General features: G+C 35.1%; 1 protein-coding gene across 6 annotated transcripts in view; it reads left to right on the top strand.

Moving 5' to 3' along the window:
- Nme7 (NME/NM23 family member 7) overlaps nt 1-16579 on the top strand; it is a 173403-nt gene that overhangs the window by 94959 nt on the left and 61865 nt on the right. For all 6 annotated transcript variants that reach the window (XM_015491864.2, XM_048810071.1, XM_048810072.1 and 3 more), the window contains 3 exons: nt 3169-3233; nt 5534-5602; nt 8911-9012. In XM_015491864.2, coding sequence (XP_015347350.1) covers nt 3169-3233; nt 5534-5602; nt 8911-9012 — 236 coding nt within the window. The remainder of the gene's footprint in view (nt 1-3168; nt 3234-5533; nt 5603-8910; nt 9013-16579) is intronic.

Consider the following 16579-nt stretch of genomic DNA (forward strand, 5'->3'; position numbering starts at 1 on the left):
CCCTCCCTCCCTCTGTGGTTTTCAAGCTTTAGTGTGGTACAGAATCACAAAATGATGTTGATGATGCTGGTGTGGGGATTATTCTTATATAATCATTAAGGAATACAATGTATATCCTTAGTTTTCACACTCAGAGTTAATAATGTTATGACTTTACTTATAGTAAAGGAACTTTTTAGTTGTATGGGTCCACTTACTACCTCTCTACATAGGCTTATGCTGTACTTTTGATGTGTATTATAAATACGTAGGTTTTGAAATCCACAATTAATGTTGAAGTTTTACTTTAATCAGGCATATATTTTTTTCAAGAAATTAAGAGAAAAAAATGTTTTTTTTTTGTACTATTCACATGCTAACCTTTATACCATTATTTTTTCCTGAAGATTCTGTTTTCTTCTCTTTTCCCTAAAGTTGAAATAACTTCCTTTAGCATTTCTTATACTCAGGTTTGCTGGTAACAAATATCTTTGGATTTCTTTATCTGAAAAGGTCTTTATTTTACTATCATTCTTGGAAGATTTTATAGTGACATAGAATTTCAAGTTGACAGTTTTAAGCTTTTCTTCCTATTAGCACATTTAAAAATTCAATTGTATACTGGTCTGCATTGTTTCTAATAAGAAGTCACTAGTTGCTAAAATAGTTGTTCCCTATATGTTCTCATCATTGCAACTCTAAACTACCTGCATCCTTCATGCTCTCTCTAACCGTACTGGGATGCAGTCCCACGTCACCAGTTTTCTGTATGGAGTTTATTCAATCTTTCAGCCGTTGGTCAGGTTTCTGCTCTGTAACTGCTTGTATAGCGCACCTTGTGTTTCTATCTAAAATTTTAAATTCACTGTTTTTCCTTGACTAATTTGGCTGAATTACTAGTTTTCTTCTTAAAGGTGCTAATAGTCTTCCAGTCTCTTAGATTCAAGCTCTTTTATTTAGTTTTGTGGTGCTGGGGATTGAACTAAGGGCCTTAATTAAATATGCTAGGCAAGTACTCTACCTCGAAGCTACACCCCAGCACTGGACTCAAAATCCTGAAGTAATTTTTAACCCTTTTTTCAACTTCACACTCTATGAAGTTCAGTGCTGCTGTTACTTCTTGTTTGAAAAATGGCTTCTATTAACTTCTTTTGTGTGTGTGTGTGTATGTGGTGCTGGGGATTGAACCAGGGCCTTGTGCATGCAAAGGAGGCACTCTACCAATTGAGCTATATCCCCAACCCTATTCACTTCCTTTTTGACTGCTGCCATCTAAACACTGGAGTCTAAAATAAGAGAAAATATTTAAAAATATCTTGGCTTTTATTGTTTTCCCAATCAGCATACTATGAATTCAAAAGTTCCATAGTTTTGATCTGAGTTGTTTTTCAAAAGCTCCTGTGTTAATGCAGGAATATCAGATGTAAAATTATTAGATTACGAGTACTATAACCTAATCAGTCAACCCTAGTTTGAATGGACTGAGTGGGTGGTAACTTTAGGCAGGTGGGGCATGGCTGGAGGAGGTGGGTCACTAGAATGTGCCCTGGAAGGGTTCACCTTCTGTGGACTCTTTCCTCTCTTTGGTTCCTGGCCACCATGAATGGAGCAGCTTCCCACTGCCATGATGTTCTGCCTCACCTTTGACCCAGAACAGTGGACTCAGCCAACTGTGGATTAAACCTCTGAAACCATGAACTGAAATCATCTTTCCTCTTATAAGTTGTTCTTTCTGGATATTTTGGTCCTGGCAGCAAAAAGCTGACTAACACAAAAGCTTTTACTGTTCCTTATATCCCTTATTCTTTTTTAGTCAGATCAGCTTGCCTGTCACTATTACATTAACAATCTTCTAAAAATACTGCTTTATTTTGAATTATACACCTAATATTTTCAGTTACTCCCCATTTCTTTTGGTAATATATCATTTTGGAGAAAAGTCACTCTCATGAACTCTTAATGTTGACAAATTAGTCTAATTTTTGATAATGCAAATTAGATATGGCTAAACATAAAACTAAGCATATAAACTTTTGCACAAATAGATAATATAACTAATTTAAAAGTTCATTACAAACTATAAAATGAAGAATGTTTAAGTTAATACCCTTATGTAACAAAGGGTATTTATCAACAGTTCAACATGAATACAGTACAGAGGTAGTCATGGGCCTGTTCTCAGTGATGACTCAACTGCTTTTCTGTATTCAGACATCAGCATGCTGTGGTACCATTTGGCCTTCCCTTCCCTTCATTTAAGAAATAGATCCACCTCTGTCTTTGTCTCTTCCCTTAGTCTGCTATAATTGAAATGGCACTACTTGGCTACAATAAGGTAGTAACTAAAACCCGCATTGAGACACCAGTACCACCTGGTGATCAGGGCTTCTAGGTGAGCATCCAGATGACCAGAACGTGGGGTGAGTGTGTGTGTGTATGTGTGTGTGATGAGGGTGGGGGGCAGGGTGAAAAGGACAAAAAGAGTTTTAGTCAACTTGAAAATAAGAAACTTAGAAGATTGTATAGGAAACAAATAGAATCTTAAAATAATTCCCATGCCCCTAGAGTCTACAGATCCCATCATAGAAATCACTAGTCTGTGAGATAAGGGCCTTATCGCCCTGGCTCAGTCCCCTCCCTTTCCTGCCTTGTCTTTCTTTTCTACATTCTTACTGTGACAATAACATGCCCACACTTGCCTGGATGCTTTCTCTGGCTGTAGAGGCCCATCATCTATACCCTTTAAGGGCCATTCATGCTATTATTTCCTTGAAGTCTCTGCTCACCTTTTCAGTGATAATTTAATTTTTTCTCTTCCTTTGAACACATCTTTGGTTTCCTTCTGTATCCAATATTTTGGCATTTTGGTTTTTTGTAATATAATTTTAAACCATTTGATTTTCATGTTCTATATAGCACTAGACTTTTGGGGCCTTAAAGGCAAAATAGTATCTTAAAAATATTTTTTTTTTGCATAATCCTAGGACCATTGTTGATATTCTTGAAACATTTTCTTGGGGAATCAAATAATTAAATGTAATGCTAAGTATTACAGATTTAGTTTTGTGGTAAAAATATGTGTTTTCATTATGTAGAATATAAGCAAAATATGTTGATATGGAAAATTTGTATTTCCGAAAAACTAAAATGCTTTACTTTTTTTTGCATCTATTTGTTCTTCATTTTCAGGACTGTTGGGAAAGATCCTGATGGCTATTCGAGATGCATGTTTTGAAATCTCAGCTATTCAAATGGTAGGTACTTTGAAGTAAGCCATAACATATTGAGGATTAAAAAAAAATCTTCAATATTTAAAAAAATTTTTAGTTGTTGAAGGACCTTTATTTTATTTACTTATTTATTTGTGGTGCTAAGAATCAAACCCAGTGCCTCACACATGCTAGGCAAGCACTCTAAAACCCCTACCCCTAATCTTTAACATTTTTTAATTGAATGCTCTCTGAGCACTTTTAAACTCAGTGCATTAAAAAGAAAATGTTTTCTGAACTCAGTAACCTTATAATAAAAAAGTTTTTTTAAAGAAAAATTATCAACTAGTTTGTAAAATCATCAATCAAAACTTGGAAACTAATGAGAAGATGAATAATTATGAAATCTTATCTAGGAGTGTTAAGAAGTCTTAGCCAAAACTTTCTAAAAGTGTTGCTTGTTGATGTATTAAGTGATTATAGGATCTACGCCTACTCTAAAAAATAATAACTATAGGAATTTTAGCTTTAAACATTGACCTAGCTCGAGGCCCACAACCGAGCACAGTGATTGGCCATAGTACTTAATGAAAATAATAGCAAGACCAAAAGTATTAGTTGAACTTATGATTGAGGCCTGGGAGTGTAGTGGTAAGTGCAGTCTTTGACTTTTGGAACCAGAAAGATCTATTTGTGAATCTGAGTTCAGCTGCTTTCTAGGTATGTGACACTGACCACAGGTCAAGCATTCTGTCCCTAGCTTTTCTCATCTGGGTGTTAAAAACATTAATTGTCTGAATGGATTATTCTGAAAATTAAATTAAATAGCTGTACACAGTACCTTGTAGAGTTTATAGATCAAATTCCTGAGTATTTAACAGGTTATATCTTCTCTTATTATTGCATTACATTAATAAAAGTTGTGTGAATATAAGATAAAACATTGATATCAAATAATTCTCTTCCTGTAATAAATGTTGCCTATGATGATAAATCCTTTCAACTTGAAGTATTGTCTCTGTAGGAAGAAATTTCTCAGTAATCTTTAATCTTGGCAACAATGGAGAAACAATGTAAGGGGGAAAAATAAAATGAAAATTCAGAGGCAATTTTTAAAATATTAGGGTTTTAGTTCGTGAGATCTGAAGTGTAAAGTTTTACTACTAGCTACCTTTAAGTCCAGCCTGCATAGGAATGACTTGTTATGGACTGACCTTGTAAACATATTCTTATTCATAATGTTATGAAAGGAAGTAGCAAGTCCAGATGATGTTTGTAAGTGCCTTGTTAGAAACCTGACTAGGAATTTCTCTGAATTCTTTGGAGAAAAACAATACTGTTTTTCATTCCCTCTACCAAATCTAATTACATTTCTTTAGTAATATTTCTTTCTTATACCTCTAATCTATCAACAAATAATATTACATTGCATAAGTTCTTTTTATCAAGAATGAGGTTTTATTCAGATAGGTATAGGGTAGCAGATAAGAACATGTCCAGTGGGATCAGACTGCTGGGAACAGAATGGCAATCTGGGAAGGGTTCATTGCTCTTCTGACTCTTAGTAGCCTTATCTAGCTGTGCCATAAAATTGTGAGAATTAAATTAGATAATGCATGACATATTAAGTACTCAAAGGTTATAAATTAATAGCACATTTTTACAAAAGAGGAAATTATTCAAGATTCACATTTTGATGGAGAATATCATGCTAAGTGAAATTAGCCAAACTCAGAAACTCAAAGATCAAATGTTTTCTTTCATTTTTGAAAAGGAGGAGGGAAGGATAGGCTAACATAAAGAACTAATCAAATATAAATTAATAGACATATGAAAAGAAGTCTAATAGAGCAGAAGAAGGAGAATGGGAGAGGGGAGGAAGGATGGGAGGGAAAAGGGAAAGGATCAGGAACTGAAATCAATTTCCATGCATGTATGGATCACTCAGGATGAACCCGACTACTGTGTATAACGATAAAGCTCTAATTAAAGAAAAAAAGTATGAATGTTATCTCTGATAGCAGCAGTGCTGGGCCTGGGGGAAAAAGAGTAAGGATTGAAGAGGGATCAGTGGAGGGGAGGTAGAGGAGGCGGGTGGGGGAGTGCTGAACTGGAGCAGGTCGAGCCCCTTGCTTTTGTGATTATGTCAGGTTGTTTCCTGTGTTGTATATAACCAAAAGCAATTAAAAACAAATAAATAAAAACAAATTTAAAAGGAAACAAAAAAATTTGCATTTTGAAGTAAAGAATATATCTAAGGGATAATATATGGTGAGTGCCAAGAATGGCGCATTTATTTTTCTTTGGTTTGTGGGCTTACAGTTTTATTTTATTTTTTAATATAGTTCAATATGGATCGTGTTAATGTTGAAGAATTCTATGAAGTTTATAAAGGTGTAGTGACAGAATATAATGTAAGTATTGAAGTAAATTTAAAGCAAAACCATTTGGATGTCTCAAATCTTGGGGATCTCAGTATAATTTATAATCCTTGAAAGTATTTCTTAAATTATGATTTGCATACTATACATATGAGAAGGGCTAATATTCAAAATATATCAGGGACTCAAGCAACAACTCTGTAGTTAGAAAATAAAACACCTAAATTAAAAATGGACAAAGAATCTAAACAGATATTTCTCAAAAGAAGAAATGTGACTGGCCAACAGATGTATGAAAAAATGTTTAACATTTCTGATCATCAAGGAAATGCAAATCAAAAGCTGCAATGAGATATCGCCTCCTGTTTGTTACAATGGCTATTATTGAAAAGATTAATGATAACAAACCCGTTTAGTTAAAAATGCTGAAGAAACTAGGGAGAGAAGGAATTTACCTCAACATTATAAAGGCTATAGATGACAAGCCCAAGGTCATTATCATACTGAACAAAGAAAAACTGAAACCATTTCATCTAAAATCAGGAACAAGACAAGGATCTCTCCTCTCACCACTCCTGTGCAATATAGTTCTTGAAACTTTATCCAGAGCAGTCAGGTAAGAGAAGGAAATTTGTAGTGTTACAAAAAGGAAAATAAGTCAAACTACCTCTGTTTGCTAATGATATGGTCCTATATCTATAAGACTTCTAGTTCAGCAAAGTAGCAGGATACAAGATCAAAAATTTTAAAAAATAGCTTTTCTATATGACCCTGCTATCCAAAATTTTTTAAAAAATAGCTTTTCTATTCCAATAATGAATCTACTGAGAAAAAAAAATCAGGAGAACAATTTAATTTATAGTATCCTAAAAATATAAAATAATTGGGAATAAATCTAAGGAGGTGAAAGGCCTCTACAATGAAAATTATAGAACATTGAAGAGAGAAATTGAAGAAGACCTTAGAAGATGGAAAGACCTCTCATGTTTGTGGATACATAGAATTAATATTGTTAAAATGGCCATACTACCAAAAGCAATACAGACTCAATATAATCACTATCAAAATACCAATGACATTCTTCATAGAATTAGAAAAAAGTAGTCCTAAATTCATCTGGAAGAATAAAAGACTCAAAATAGCCAAAGCAATATCAAGCAATAAGAGGGATGCTGGAGGCATCACAATATCTGTTCTCAAATAATACTACACAAACTATAAAAAAATTGGCATAAAAAGCAGACATGAAGACAATGGAATAGGGTCGAAGAGACAGATACAAACCCATACAGATACAGTCATCTGGTACTTGACAAAGGTGCCAAAAACATATATAGGAGAAAAGAAACCCTTTTTAACAAAACGGTGCTAGGGAAGTTGGATACCATATGTAGAAGAATTAAATTAGATTCCTATCTCTCACCATGCACAAAAGTCAACTCCTAGTAGATCAAAGACCTAAGAATTCAATCAGGAGCACTGTAACTTCTAAAAAAAAAAAAAAAAGTAGGCTCAATACTCTGACATATTGGCACAGGCATTGACTTCCTTAATAAGACTCCAAAGCTAAAGAAATAAAACCAGATTCAACAGATAGGATGGCACAGCAAATGAAACAAGAGCATGAAGGGAAAGCCTATAGAATGGGGAAAATCTTTGCCAGTTACTTTTCTAACAGGGGATTAATATTCAGAATATATGGAGAACTCAAAAAACTTAACACCAAAACCCCAAATAACACAATCAGTAAATGGGCAAATGAACTAAACAGATATTTCTCAGAAGAAGAAGTACAAATGGCCCACAAATATATTTTTAAAATGTTCAATGTCTTTAGCCATCAGGGAAATGCAAACCAAAACTACACTGAGATTTCATCTTACTCCACAGTCATCAAGAATAAAAATAACAATAAATGCTGACAAGGATGTGAGGGGAAAGATACACATTGTTGGTGGGACTACAGTTTAGTCCAATTACTTTGGAAAGCAGTAGGGATATTCCTCAAAAGACTAGGAATGGTGATATGACCCAGCTATCCAACAACTTGACATAAATCCAAAGAACTAAAATGTGCATACTGTAGGACACAGGTACATCAATGTTTATAGCAGCTCAGTTCACAATAGCTAATCTGTGGAACCAACCTAAATGCCCTTCAATAGATGAATGGATAAAAAAAAAAACTGTGGTATTTATACACAATGGAATATTATTCAGCATTAAAAGGGAATAAAATTATGGCATTTGCATCATAAACCCTCCAGTATCATCAAAATGTCTCACATGGCCTGCGTGGTCTGACCTCCTCTCATTTCCCTCCTGGGTCTCTCTCCTTCCTGATACTTTTGATCTTCATATATCCACACTGTTGTTCTGCCTCCGTCTCATGTTTGTTTCCCTTTTACCTGCAGTATACTGATCTGTGAGGCCACCCCTGATTGTGTATTTCATGTGCTGTTTCATGTGCAGAATTGAAGTGCTAATCAGTGTACCTGTGTTTCCCTCCTTGTGCTGCTGTGCTAGTACATTTTACTTCTTACAGTACACTCTTAATATTTTTTGCTTTAAATGATTATCTTCTTAAGCAACTAAAAAAAAAAGACAATGTGTTTATATTCACCCACAAGTTTAGTAGAGTTTTGTGTAGATCTCCATTTTTGTCTGGCATTTTTTCCCTTCTTCCTGAAGAACTTCCTTTAACATTTCTTATAGTAAAAGGCTATTGGTGGTGAATCTCCCAGCTCTTCTTTTTCTGGAAAAGTCTTTATTTTTCCTTTGTTTTTGAGAATTTAGATTGACAGATGTGCTGCTGTTTATTTTCATGCTTGCTTTTGAACAGTTTCTGTTCCCTGTCTTCAGATTCATTGTTCGTTAGCAGTGTCTTATCCTAGTCACCCCATCCAGTGCTTTTTGTTTGTTTTTGTTTTAATAACATTTGCAGTGGGGCAACTGTGTGTCTTACTTTATTGTTTCCCTTCTCCTGAGGACTGTGGTCTATGGTGCCTGTTGTCCAGAATCTGAAAACTGTTGTTTCATATATTTTGTCTAGTTTCTAGAAATATAAGGTGGGAAAATAAATCTGGCCCCTGTTATTCCTTGTTGCTGGAATGCATTATGGTTTTTAAAAGCTTCTTCAGGAGAAACATTTTGTTTTTATATGTGAATTTGTCAGCACTGGGTTCAAGGAGATAGGAACTACTAGTGTGTGTGATACAGATAGGAAAAGAAGCCAAAGGTAACTTTTAACTCTGAAGAATTAGTGGAATAGTGGCACAATTAAAAGAGAAGGGGTAAAATATCATCAAATTGTATTGATTCTTTTATATTGTACATCACAGGAGATGGTGACAGAATTGTATTCTGGCCCTTGCGTAGCAATGGAGATTCAACAGAATAATTCTACGAAGACATTTCGAGAATTCTGTGGACCTGCAGATCCTGTGAGTTGTAATTATTAATCTAGTTTGTATTATTCATTCACTTAATATTTAAACAGATTTGCTATTTTTTATTTATTCTTTTAAAAATAATTTGAAAGTGAATGTATACCAACATCTTTAATCAATAGTATTTTGAATAATAACATTGTGTAATGTTCCAAGAAAAATAATTTTTACTAGCCTTGAGACAATATAGAATATATAGAAGCATTTATTCTGGTACTTTTTTATTGTTTCTTTTTGTTAAATTGTCCAAGTACATTTTGCAAACTTTATAATAGAAATTAAGGTATTATCCTTTGACATAGGAAAGACATAAATAGAGCTCTAAATGTGAAGAATATCAATATGGTGACATCATCTGAGATCCATAAGTAAATATGAGCAATGGAACTTGTCACTTGTCAATGATCTCAGAGTACACATATGAAGATCTCTTAGAGTGCTTAGACTTGCAGAGAAACAAACAGGTAAGGACCAAAATATTGATGTTCAGATAAAGTTCAAATGTCAAAAGTGTTACATAGTAAAGGAGCAATTCCTGTGCCTTGGAGGTAATCAGACTTTGTTAGAGAGGAGAGAGGTAAATAGGGATTTCAAAGACAAACTGAGGAACAAAGAGAATGGGGAAAATGCTAATGCATGCACAAAGAAAGCAATGAAGAAATTTGCAAGTTTTCTATGCTGCGTAGCAGGAATATATCCCTGGCTTCAATGGGAAATGAATACCTGAAACACAAGGAAATATATTTTCTTAAATAGAGGAAATAAGGTAGAGAGTACTAGTAGGTCTGATTGTGGAATGGGTAGCTTTACAAGCCACAATAGGAATGTAGATTCTGCATAATTTGAATCCTATATGGTAGGAAATAGGAATTAACTGTATGTATGTAGCTCAGTTTTGAGCATACTAAATTATTCCTTTGATGTAACAGGAGACTAGATGGGAAGAGGTTAAAGACAGAGGCTCTAGAAGTGGAAAGGAGCAGATCTGATGGCATCAGTAGAGCAAGTCATCAGGGTCTCCTTCGCGTCTTCTTGGGGAGAAAGGAGAGTAGATATAAATAACGCATTGAGTGGGAATGTGTGACAGTTATGCCTGATTCTTTTGTGAGAACTTTGGGGAAAACAGTGGTGACGCTGTTTACTGAGCGCTAATCTTAAGATAGAAAGGGATACTTTTTGGCTTGAAGAGAAAGCTGAACTCAGTTGTTTCATTCTTCTCATTTTTAATTTATCTTTAATACATGGTGGGTATTCATTTTTAAGATTAAAAAATGTGAGAGAACAGCTAACCAAACAAATAGGAATAAATTAAAGAAATGAAAAGTAGAACAAAAAAGGAGTTGTTTGTTCATTCTTTCAGTCTCTCATTTGTTCAGTAAATACTGTGGAACCTTGCAGGTGTTTGTAAATATAAAGATAGAAACTTCAAGAACTGACAGCCTGCAAATGAACAACCATTCTAGTGGCTAGTTTTATGCACTGTGTCACTTGCATTGTTTGCAGGTGTTATGGGAACTTGAATTATAGCACTTAGCTCAGCCCAAGGATGGGCAACAAGGGTTGGGGAAACTTCTTGAGGAGAATGACATCTGAGCTGAATTGTGAGGAGTGAGTGAAACATAACTTGGTGTTACTGGGGGGGGATCACAGTGTCGCTTTTGGGCTACAGCAGGCTCCTGACTGTTGCTGAAGCTGAAGTAAAGGCAGGGAACGCCAGGATGGCTTTGCTGGGGAGGAGGTGGGGAGTGACGCGGTATGATCATAGACTCTGAAAAGAAAAACATGCTGACTCTCTTAGGATGTTTATTCAGTGAACATTTACTGAGTGAATATTATGTGCTAGGTACCACAGTTGGTGCAGAACAGAGATAACTAAAACAAAGTGTTGTTCCTTATGGATCAAAATATCATGATAGCTTAATTTGGAAACTTTCAGGCCATGAATCTTGCCTCATTAAACATGGCTGGAATTACTCTACTGTGGGTTTTCATTTTTGTTCTTTCACTTTTGTTGCTTATGAGCCTCACATGGAATTATAGAAAGTCACATCTTACATATTAAATTAGCTCAAAATTTTAAAACCACAGGGGTTTTAAAATTTTGAGCTAATTTAATATGTAAGATGTTAATAGTGGTTTTCTTTGGGAAGTGGAATTATAGTAATGTGTTAGTTTTATTTTCATGTATTTTACAAATTTTCTTTAAAGCTCATGTTTTACTTTTATAGTAAGAGAAAATAATTTTTATTTTATCATAAACCTGAAAGTTAACAGACTTTTAAATGCAGAGGCATGTATCTGTTAGATCTGACTCTCCTTTTGAGTCTCGGGGTGCTGAATTACATGCTGTTTCTAAATACAGATTAGGCTGTCAGACGGGACCACACGCATTTGATGGGGTTTCCAGGACACAAGAAGCACAGTGGTAGTAGTTACAAACCATGCTTCCAGAACAGTGAGATGTCCCTTTCTCTGTGGCTCAGACTTCTTTGTTTTATCTGGTTCTCACCGCTTCCTTTTCCCCTTTCCCCTCACTTCTCCAACAAATAGGTATCGAATGCTTACTACATGCTAGTCGTTGTGCCAGATGCTAACTGGGTTTATATTTGTTGGAAAAAATTTTAGTCTTAACTCTAGCAAAAGACAGAATTGATAATTAAAAAGAATTTCACTTTAAATTTGCATGTGTGCCAACCTATTCATGTGGTATTCATCTTAAAATAATTTAGAAATTCATTCTTCATTACCTCCAATTCCCGTATCTAAAGAAAGATCTTGTTACAATACATGTAAATATAATTATTACTTGGAGGACTGCCAGGTACATAATGGTCATGCAATTAATGCTAGATGAATTAGTGAATAGACTGTTTTTATGTATACCTAACATCTGGTACTCACTCGTTGGTTAAATGTATGTGACCTACCAAAATGGGTCCTTTTCTTTATTCTTTTCTAAGATTTAGACCTATTTTATAATTTGATTCAGCCTAACAGAAACCAGTAAATAACTTTGTAATTTACAAGTTGCAGATTGACCTCATTGCATCACTGAAGCCTTTGCTGTTGGCAGATTTTTCTTCCTTGTGGTCTTATAGTTTTGTTCCTGAACTCATTGTTTATGAATAAAATTTCTTCTGGTCTCTCTAGAAGTTCTATAAGCAGTATCCAAACAGAATGGTTCACAAGACAGCTCATTAGGGAAGCAGGGGATAGGGGATAATTGATAAATTTATATTTTACTATCCATGTAAGAAATTTTTAATAAAATATAATGTTTAAATAAGAATACATTTATATATCTATTAAAGTATATACATATTTTGATTTATTCACTTATTTTACTAATAGGGATACTTGAAAACCTTTGGAGGCCAATGGAAAATATATCATATTTACAATTAGAGATGTATTCACTCAGCACACCATCCCCACATGCAGAAAATAAGTCCACCTGGGCAGAATTCCAGATTTGTCTCTTGAAAGGTTTTGATTGCACTTGCTGAAGAATTTTCCTGTTGAGTACAGTAGCAGTTTTCATGCTGAGCCATTAGGAAACTCAGAATCACCAAAGAAGTAGTAAATTATCTGGAAGAATTGTACAGATTACATTTGCTCTTGGACTGGTAGGTCTGTTAAGGCAAAATAATTTAACGTACTGTATTGGTCAGCTTTCTGCTATTATGATGAAATGCCTGAGGCAATTAATTTTTTTTTTAAGAGAGAGAGAGGGAGAGAATTTTTTAATATTTATTTTTTAGTTTTCGGTGGATACAACATTTTAATTTTTTTTTTTTTTTTATGTGGTGCTGAGGATCGAACCCAGCGCCCCACGCATGCCAGGCGAGCAGGCTACCACTTGAGCCACATCCCCAGCCCCCTGAGGCAATTAATTTATAAAGGATTTTTTTAGCGCCCAGTTCTGGAGGTTCCAGTCCATGATCAGTGGCCTCATCACTTTGGGCAGCTGGTGAGCTAACTGGATGGCAATGGTGGAGAGTGGGGGTCAGAGCATACAGCTCAAATCACAAGCTAGGAAGCAGAGAGAGACAGGATGGGCCAGCACTCCTCAATCCCCTTTGAGGGCACCACTCCAAAGACTGAAAGACTTCCCACTAGGCCTCACCTCTTAAAGGTCCACAGTATCTACCAGTAGTGCCTGGGAGCCACCCCCTTTAACACTTGGACCTTTGGAGGACTCTTCATATTCACACCATAGCACGTGAGCATACTTTGTTTCATGAAAAATCTATTCTTAAAACATATTATGTAAACCACATCATATAAAATGTAAAGGATCTTATTTAAAGGAATCTAAAAATTTTTGTAAAATGAATATCCACCTTCATCTGCCCTCATACTTTGAAAACCTTTACCCTGTCACAAGATTGAACTGAGTCAAATATTTTCATGTACAAAAAGTGGCTCTACAAATTTTGATTAAATTTTCATTCATTTGATTGTCAAAGTGGTATTTTTAACTGTTACTTAGTAGACTTTACCAATTTTTTTTTAAAATGTAGAAGTAGTACAATATTTTGAAAATGTAAAGTTTTCTCATCAGTGTATGGGGAATTGTATAAACTTGGAAGAGAAATATTTGGGAGCTGGTGTCTGTTGTTTCTGTCATCTACATTACTAATAGATGGTCATGTACTTTATTTACTAAAGATTTTGAAACCCTGATCATATTCTTTATTTTCATCCAAGTTTCTCCCATCAACTTGGACAAAATAGGATTCCTTTTGTCATTGATTTGTAATCGTTCTACGTCTCACGTTTCTCCTATGGACATGCTCTTGTTGATGAACATCCGAAGAGAGAGAGAGAGCCATCTTTGTAGACTGAACCCTGAGATAGTAGTACTTGTCTTATTTCCTGGCTCTCTGGGTCTCCTGATCCCCTGCACCTTGCACCTGTGACTTGGCTAACCCTCCATTCTTTAGAGTCCCAGTCCTTCCCTTACTGACAATACTCCCACTTCATGACTTCTCTTTGCTCCACCCAGACGCCACTGTTGTCCCTATCATACTCTTTATGGCATTTTCCACATTGTTCCTACTTGTGTCCTTTGGCCACACCCTGACAATTCCACCTTAGATCAGTTCAGCCACCTACCTAGTACATTCCTGTGTATGGACTAGAAGTGTCTACGTGACCACATTTACCTGCTGATTCAAGTCACACTGATATAAGTTATCTCCAATCACAGCTGAGCCAAGACTGCCATCTTCAAGCCTTTATTTTATAAAAAATTCTTCTATTTTTCTCTTTCTACTAATTCTCATTTTAGTTCATTTTACTTGATACTTTTACAATGACTTCATCCTTTTCTCCACTCAAATGGCATTATCTCTTTATAGAGAAAAAGTTAGCTAATCTTGTAACTCTATTTCTTTACATGTAGTTTTTCTATTTCTGAATTCACTTTCTCACTCTAGTTCTAGAGATATGAATTTTCCTTCTCTTTCAAAATTTTCCACCTATTATTTATTCTTTCCTTCTTATCTTTCAGACTTTATTTTGTCTTCTGTATTTTGATTTTTTAAATAATTTTTGTGGTTATAAAAGTAACATGGACATTATAGAAAAGTTAGAAATTGATTAATGTTTAATAAAGAAAATGTGGGCTATTATTCCCATCATCCTGAGTTACTAATTTTATAAATTAATTGGGATCAGGCAGTGTATACTGGTTTAAAGAGCATAACACTACAGATACTGAGATTTTCATGTGGCCTTAAATATTTTTCAAAAATGTGAAGACATATTTTGTAGATTTTAGTTTTATATTGTCTTATGATAAAAAATAATTTGAGAGTTTCCTTATAATTAATCGTTATGTAGTTTTTGATAAATATAACCAGATTGTATCTGACACTAACTCTCAGGTTATCTGCGATCATGGTAGGCTGAGGCCAGCTCCTAGTGCAAAAGGCCCTGTTGCATTCTCTGCAGAGGGGTTTTCTTCTCTCCTAGTTACTGCATGTCCTTGAGAAGACTGGAAGCAGGCTGCTGGCATTGGGGTAGAGTTTTAAAAATTTAAATAAAAAGTTTCAAGTATCTTAATGGCCAATACTAGAATTTTCAGGCAAGAAGAGTTTTGTGGAGAAATACAGGCATGTGTTATTTGGGGAATGGAGGCTCTAGAAGAATCGGTTGGATGGGATTAAAAACAACAACAACAACAACAAAAGCACCCTGAAAGTATAGCTAAACTGTTTGCACGAGAAAATAATAGGAGTTTGGAAATAAAAGGGAAGAGAGAAGCCAAGGCGCCAGCAGAGGCTGAAGCCTGGGGGAAGAGACCATGGTCAGAGACTGGGTGAGTGAGAAGATTTTTCAGAACAGAATTTCTAAAACCTAAGTCTGAGGCATTTGGGTTTCTGGGGTGTGTATCCTCTTTGTCTTCTCAAAACTTCAGTAAATCTGGTTTGATGTGGAGCTTTGGGTGGTGGTGGTATGTGTAGAAGAGGAAACTACAGGGCTGTAGCCCATTCATTGGGCATGGAGGGAGAGTGGCAGGTACTGAAGAGCAGAGTGTAGCTCTGAGCTGGCTGAGCGGAGGTGAGCACTGAAGCTGCCACCAGAACCAGGTGGCACGTCACAGCAGAAGGCGGCAAACACTCTTTCGTGTTCCTTGGCTTTTTCTTATCAGGTGACTCATCTTTCTCCTGATATATTTAACTCTGAGACCAAAGGAATGCGATGGGAGAAGGGAAGCAAATAGAATAGACCTTATAGCTGGAGTAATTTGGGGCCAGCACTGTCCAAATACAATGGTGTATTACACTTACATGTATTACATCTGTAATTCAGTACATTGAAATTTTTTAGTAATTACATTAAAACAGAAGTAGATAATGTTAACAATATATCTTATTTAATTCAATATATCCAAAATATAATAAGGAATATAATAATATCAAAATCATTAATGGGATATTTTACATTCTGGTACTTTATACTAAGTCTTTGGAATTTATCACACATCTTATGTTCAGAGCATTTCTCAATCTAAACTGCCACGTGTCAAGTGCTTAATAGCCACATTTGGCTATCATATTGTACAAGTCGAGCTTAGGAACATAGAAGCCCTCTTCAGAGTCAGAGATTATCGAAGTGCTACATTTGGGTTTGTTATCAGAACAAAAATAATAATAATAATAATAATAATAATAATAATAATATTGCTTAGTTCCACCAACAGTGCAAGTGTTCCTTTTTCTCCACATCCTCTTCAGTATTTATTATTTGTATTCTTGATGATTGCCATTCTGACTGTTGTAAGATGAAATCTTAGTGTAGTTTTGATTTGCATTTTTCATACTTGCTAATGATGATGGACTTTTTTTATATATTTGTTGACCATTTTTATTTATTCTTTGAGAAGTGTCTGTTTAATTCATTTTCCCATTTATTAATTAGGTTATGTTTTTAGAGATCCCTATCTCTATTTTTAAGTTTTTTGAGAATCCTCCATATATTTTTCATCTTAGGCTGCCCCACTTTTTATCTCCACTGGTATTCTCTTTTCTTCACACTTGTTAACTCTTATCTT

This window comes from Marmota marmota, unplaced genomic scaffold, assembly GCF_001458135.2.
Source record: "Marmota marmota marmota unplaced genomic scaffold, marMar, whole genome shotgun sequence".
Classification (NCBI taxonomy): Eukaryota; Metazoa; Chordata; class Mammalia; order Rodentia; family Sciuridae; genus Marmota; species Marmota marmota.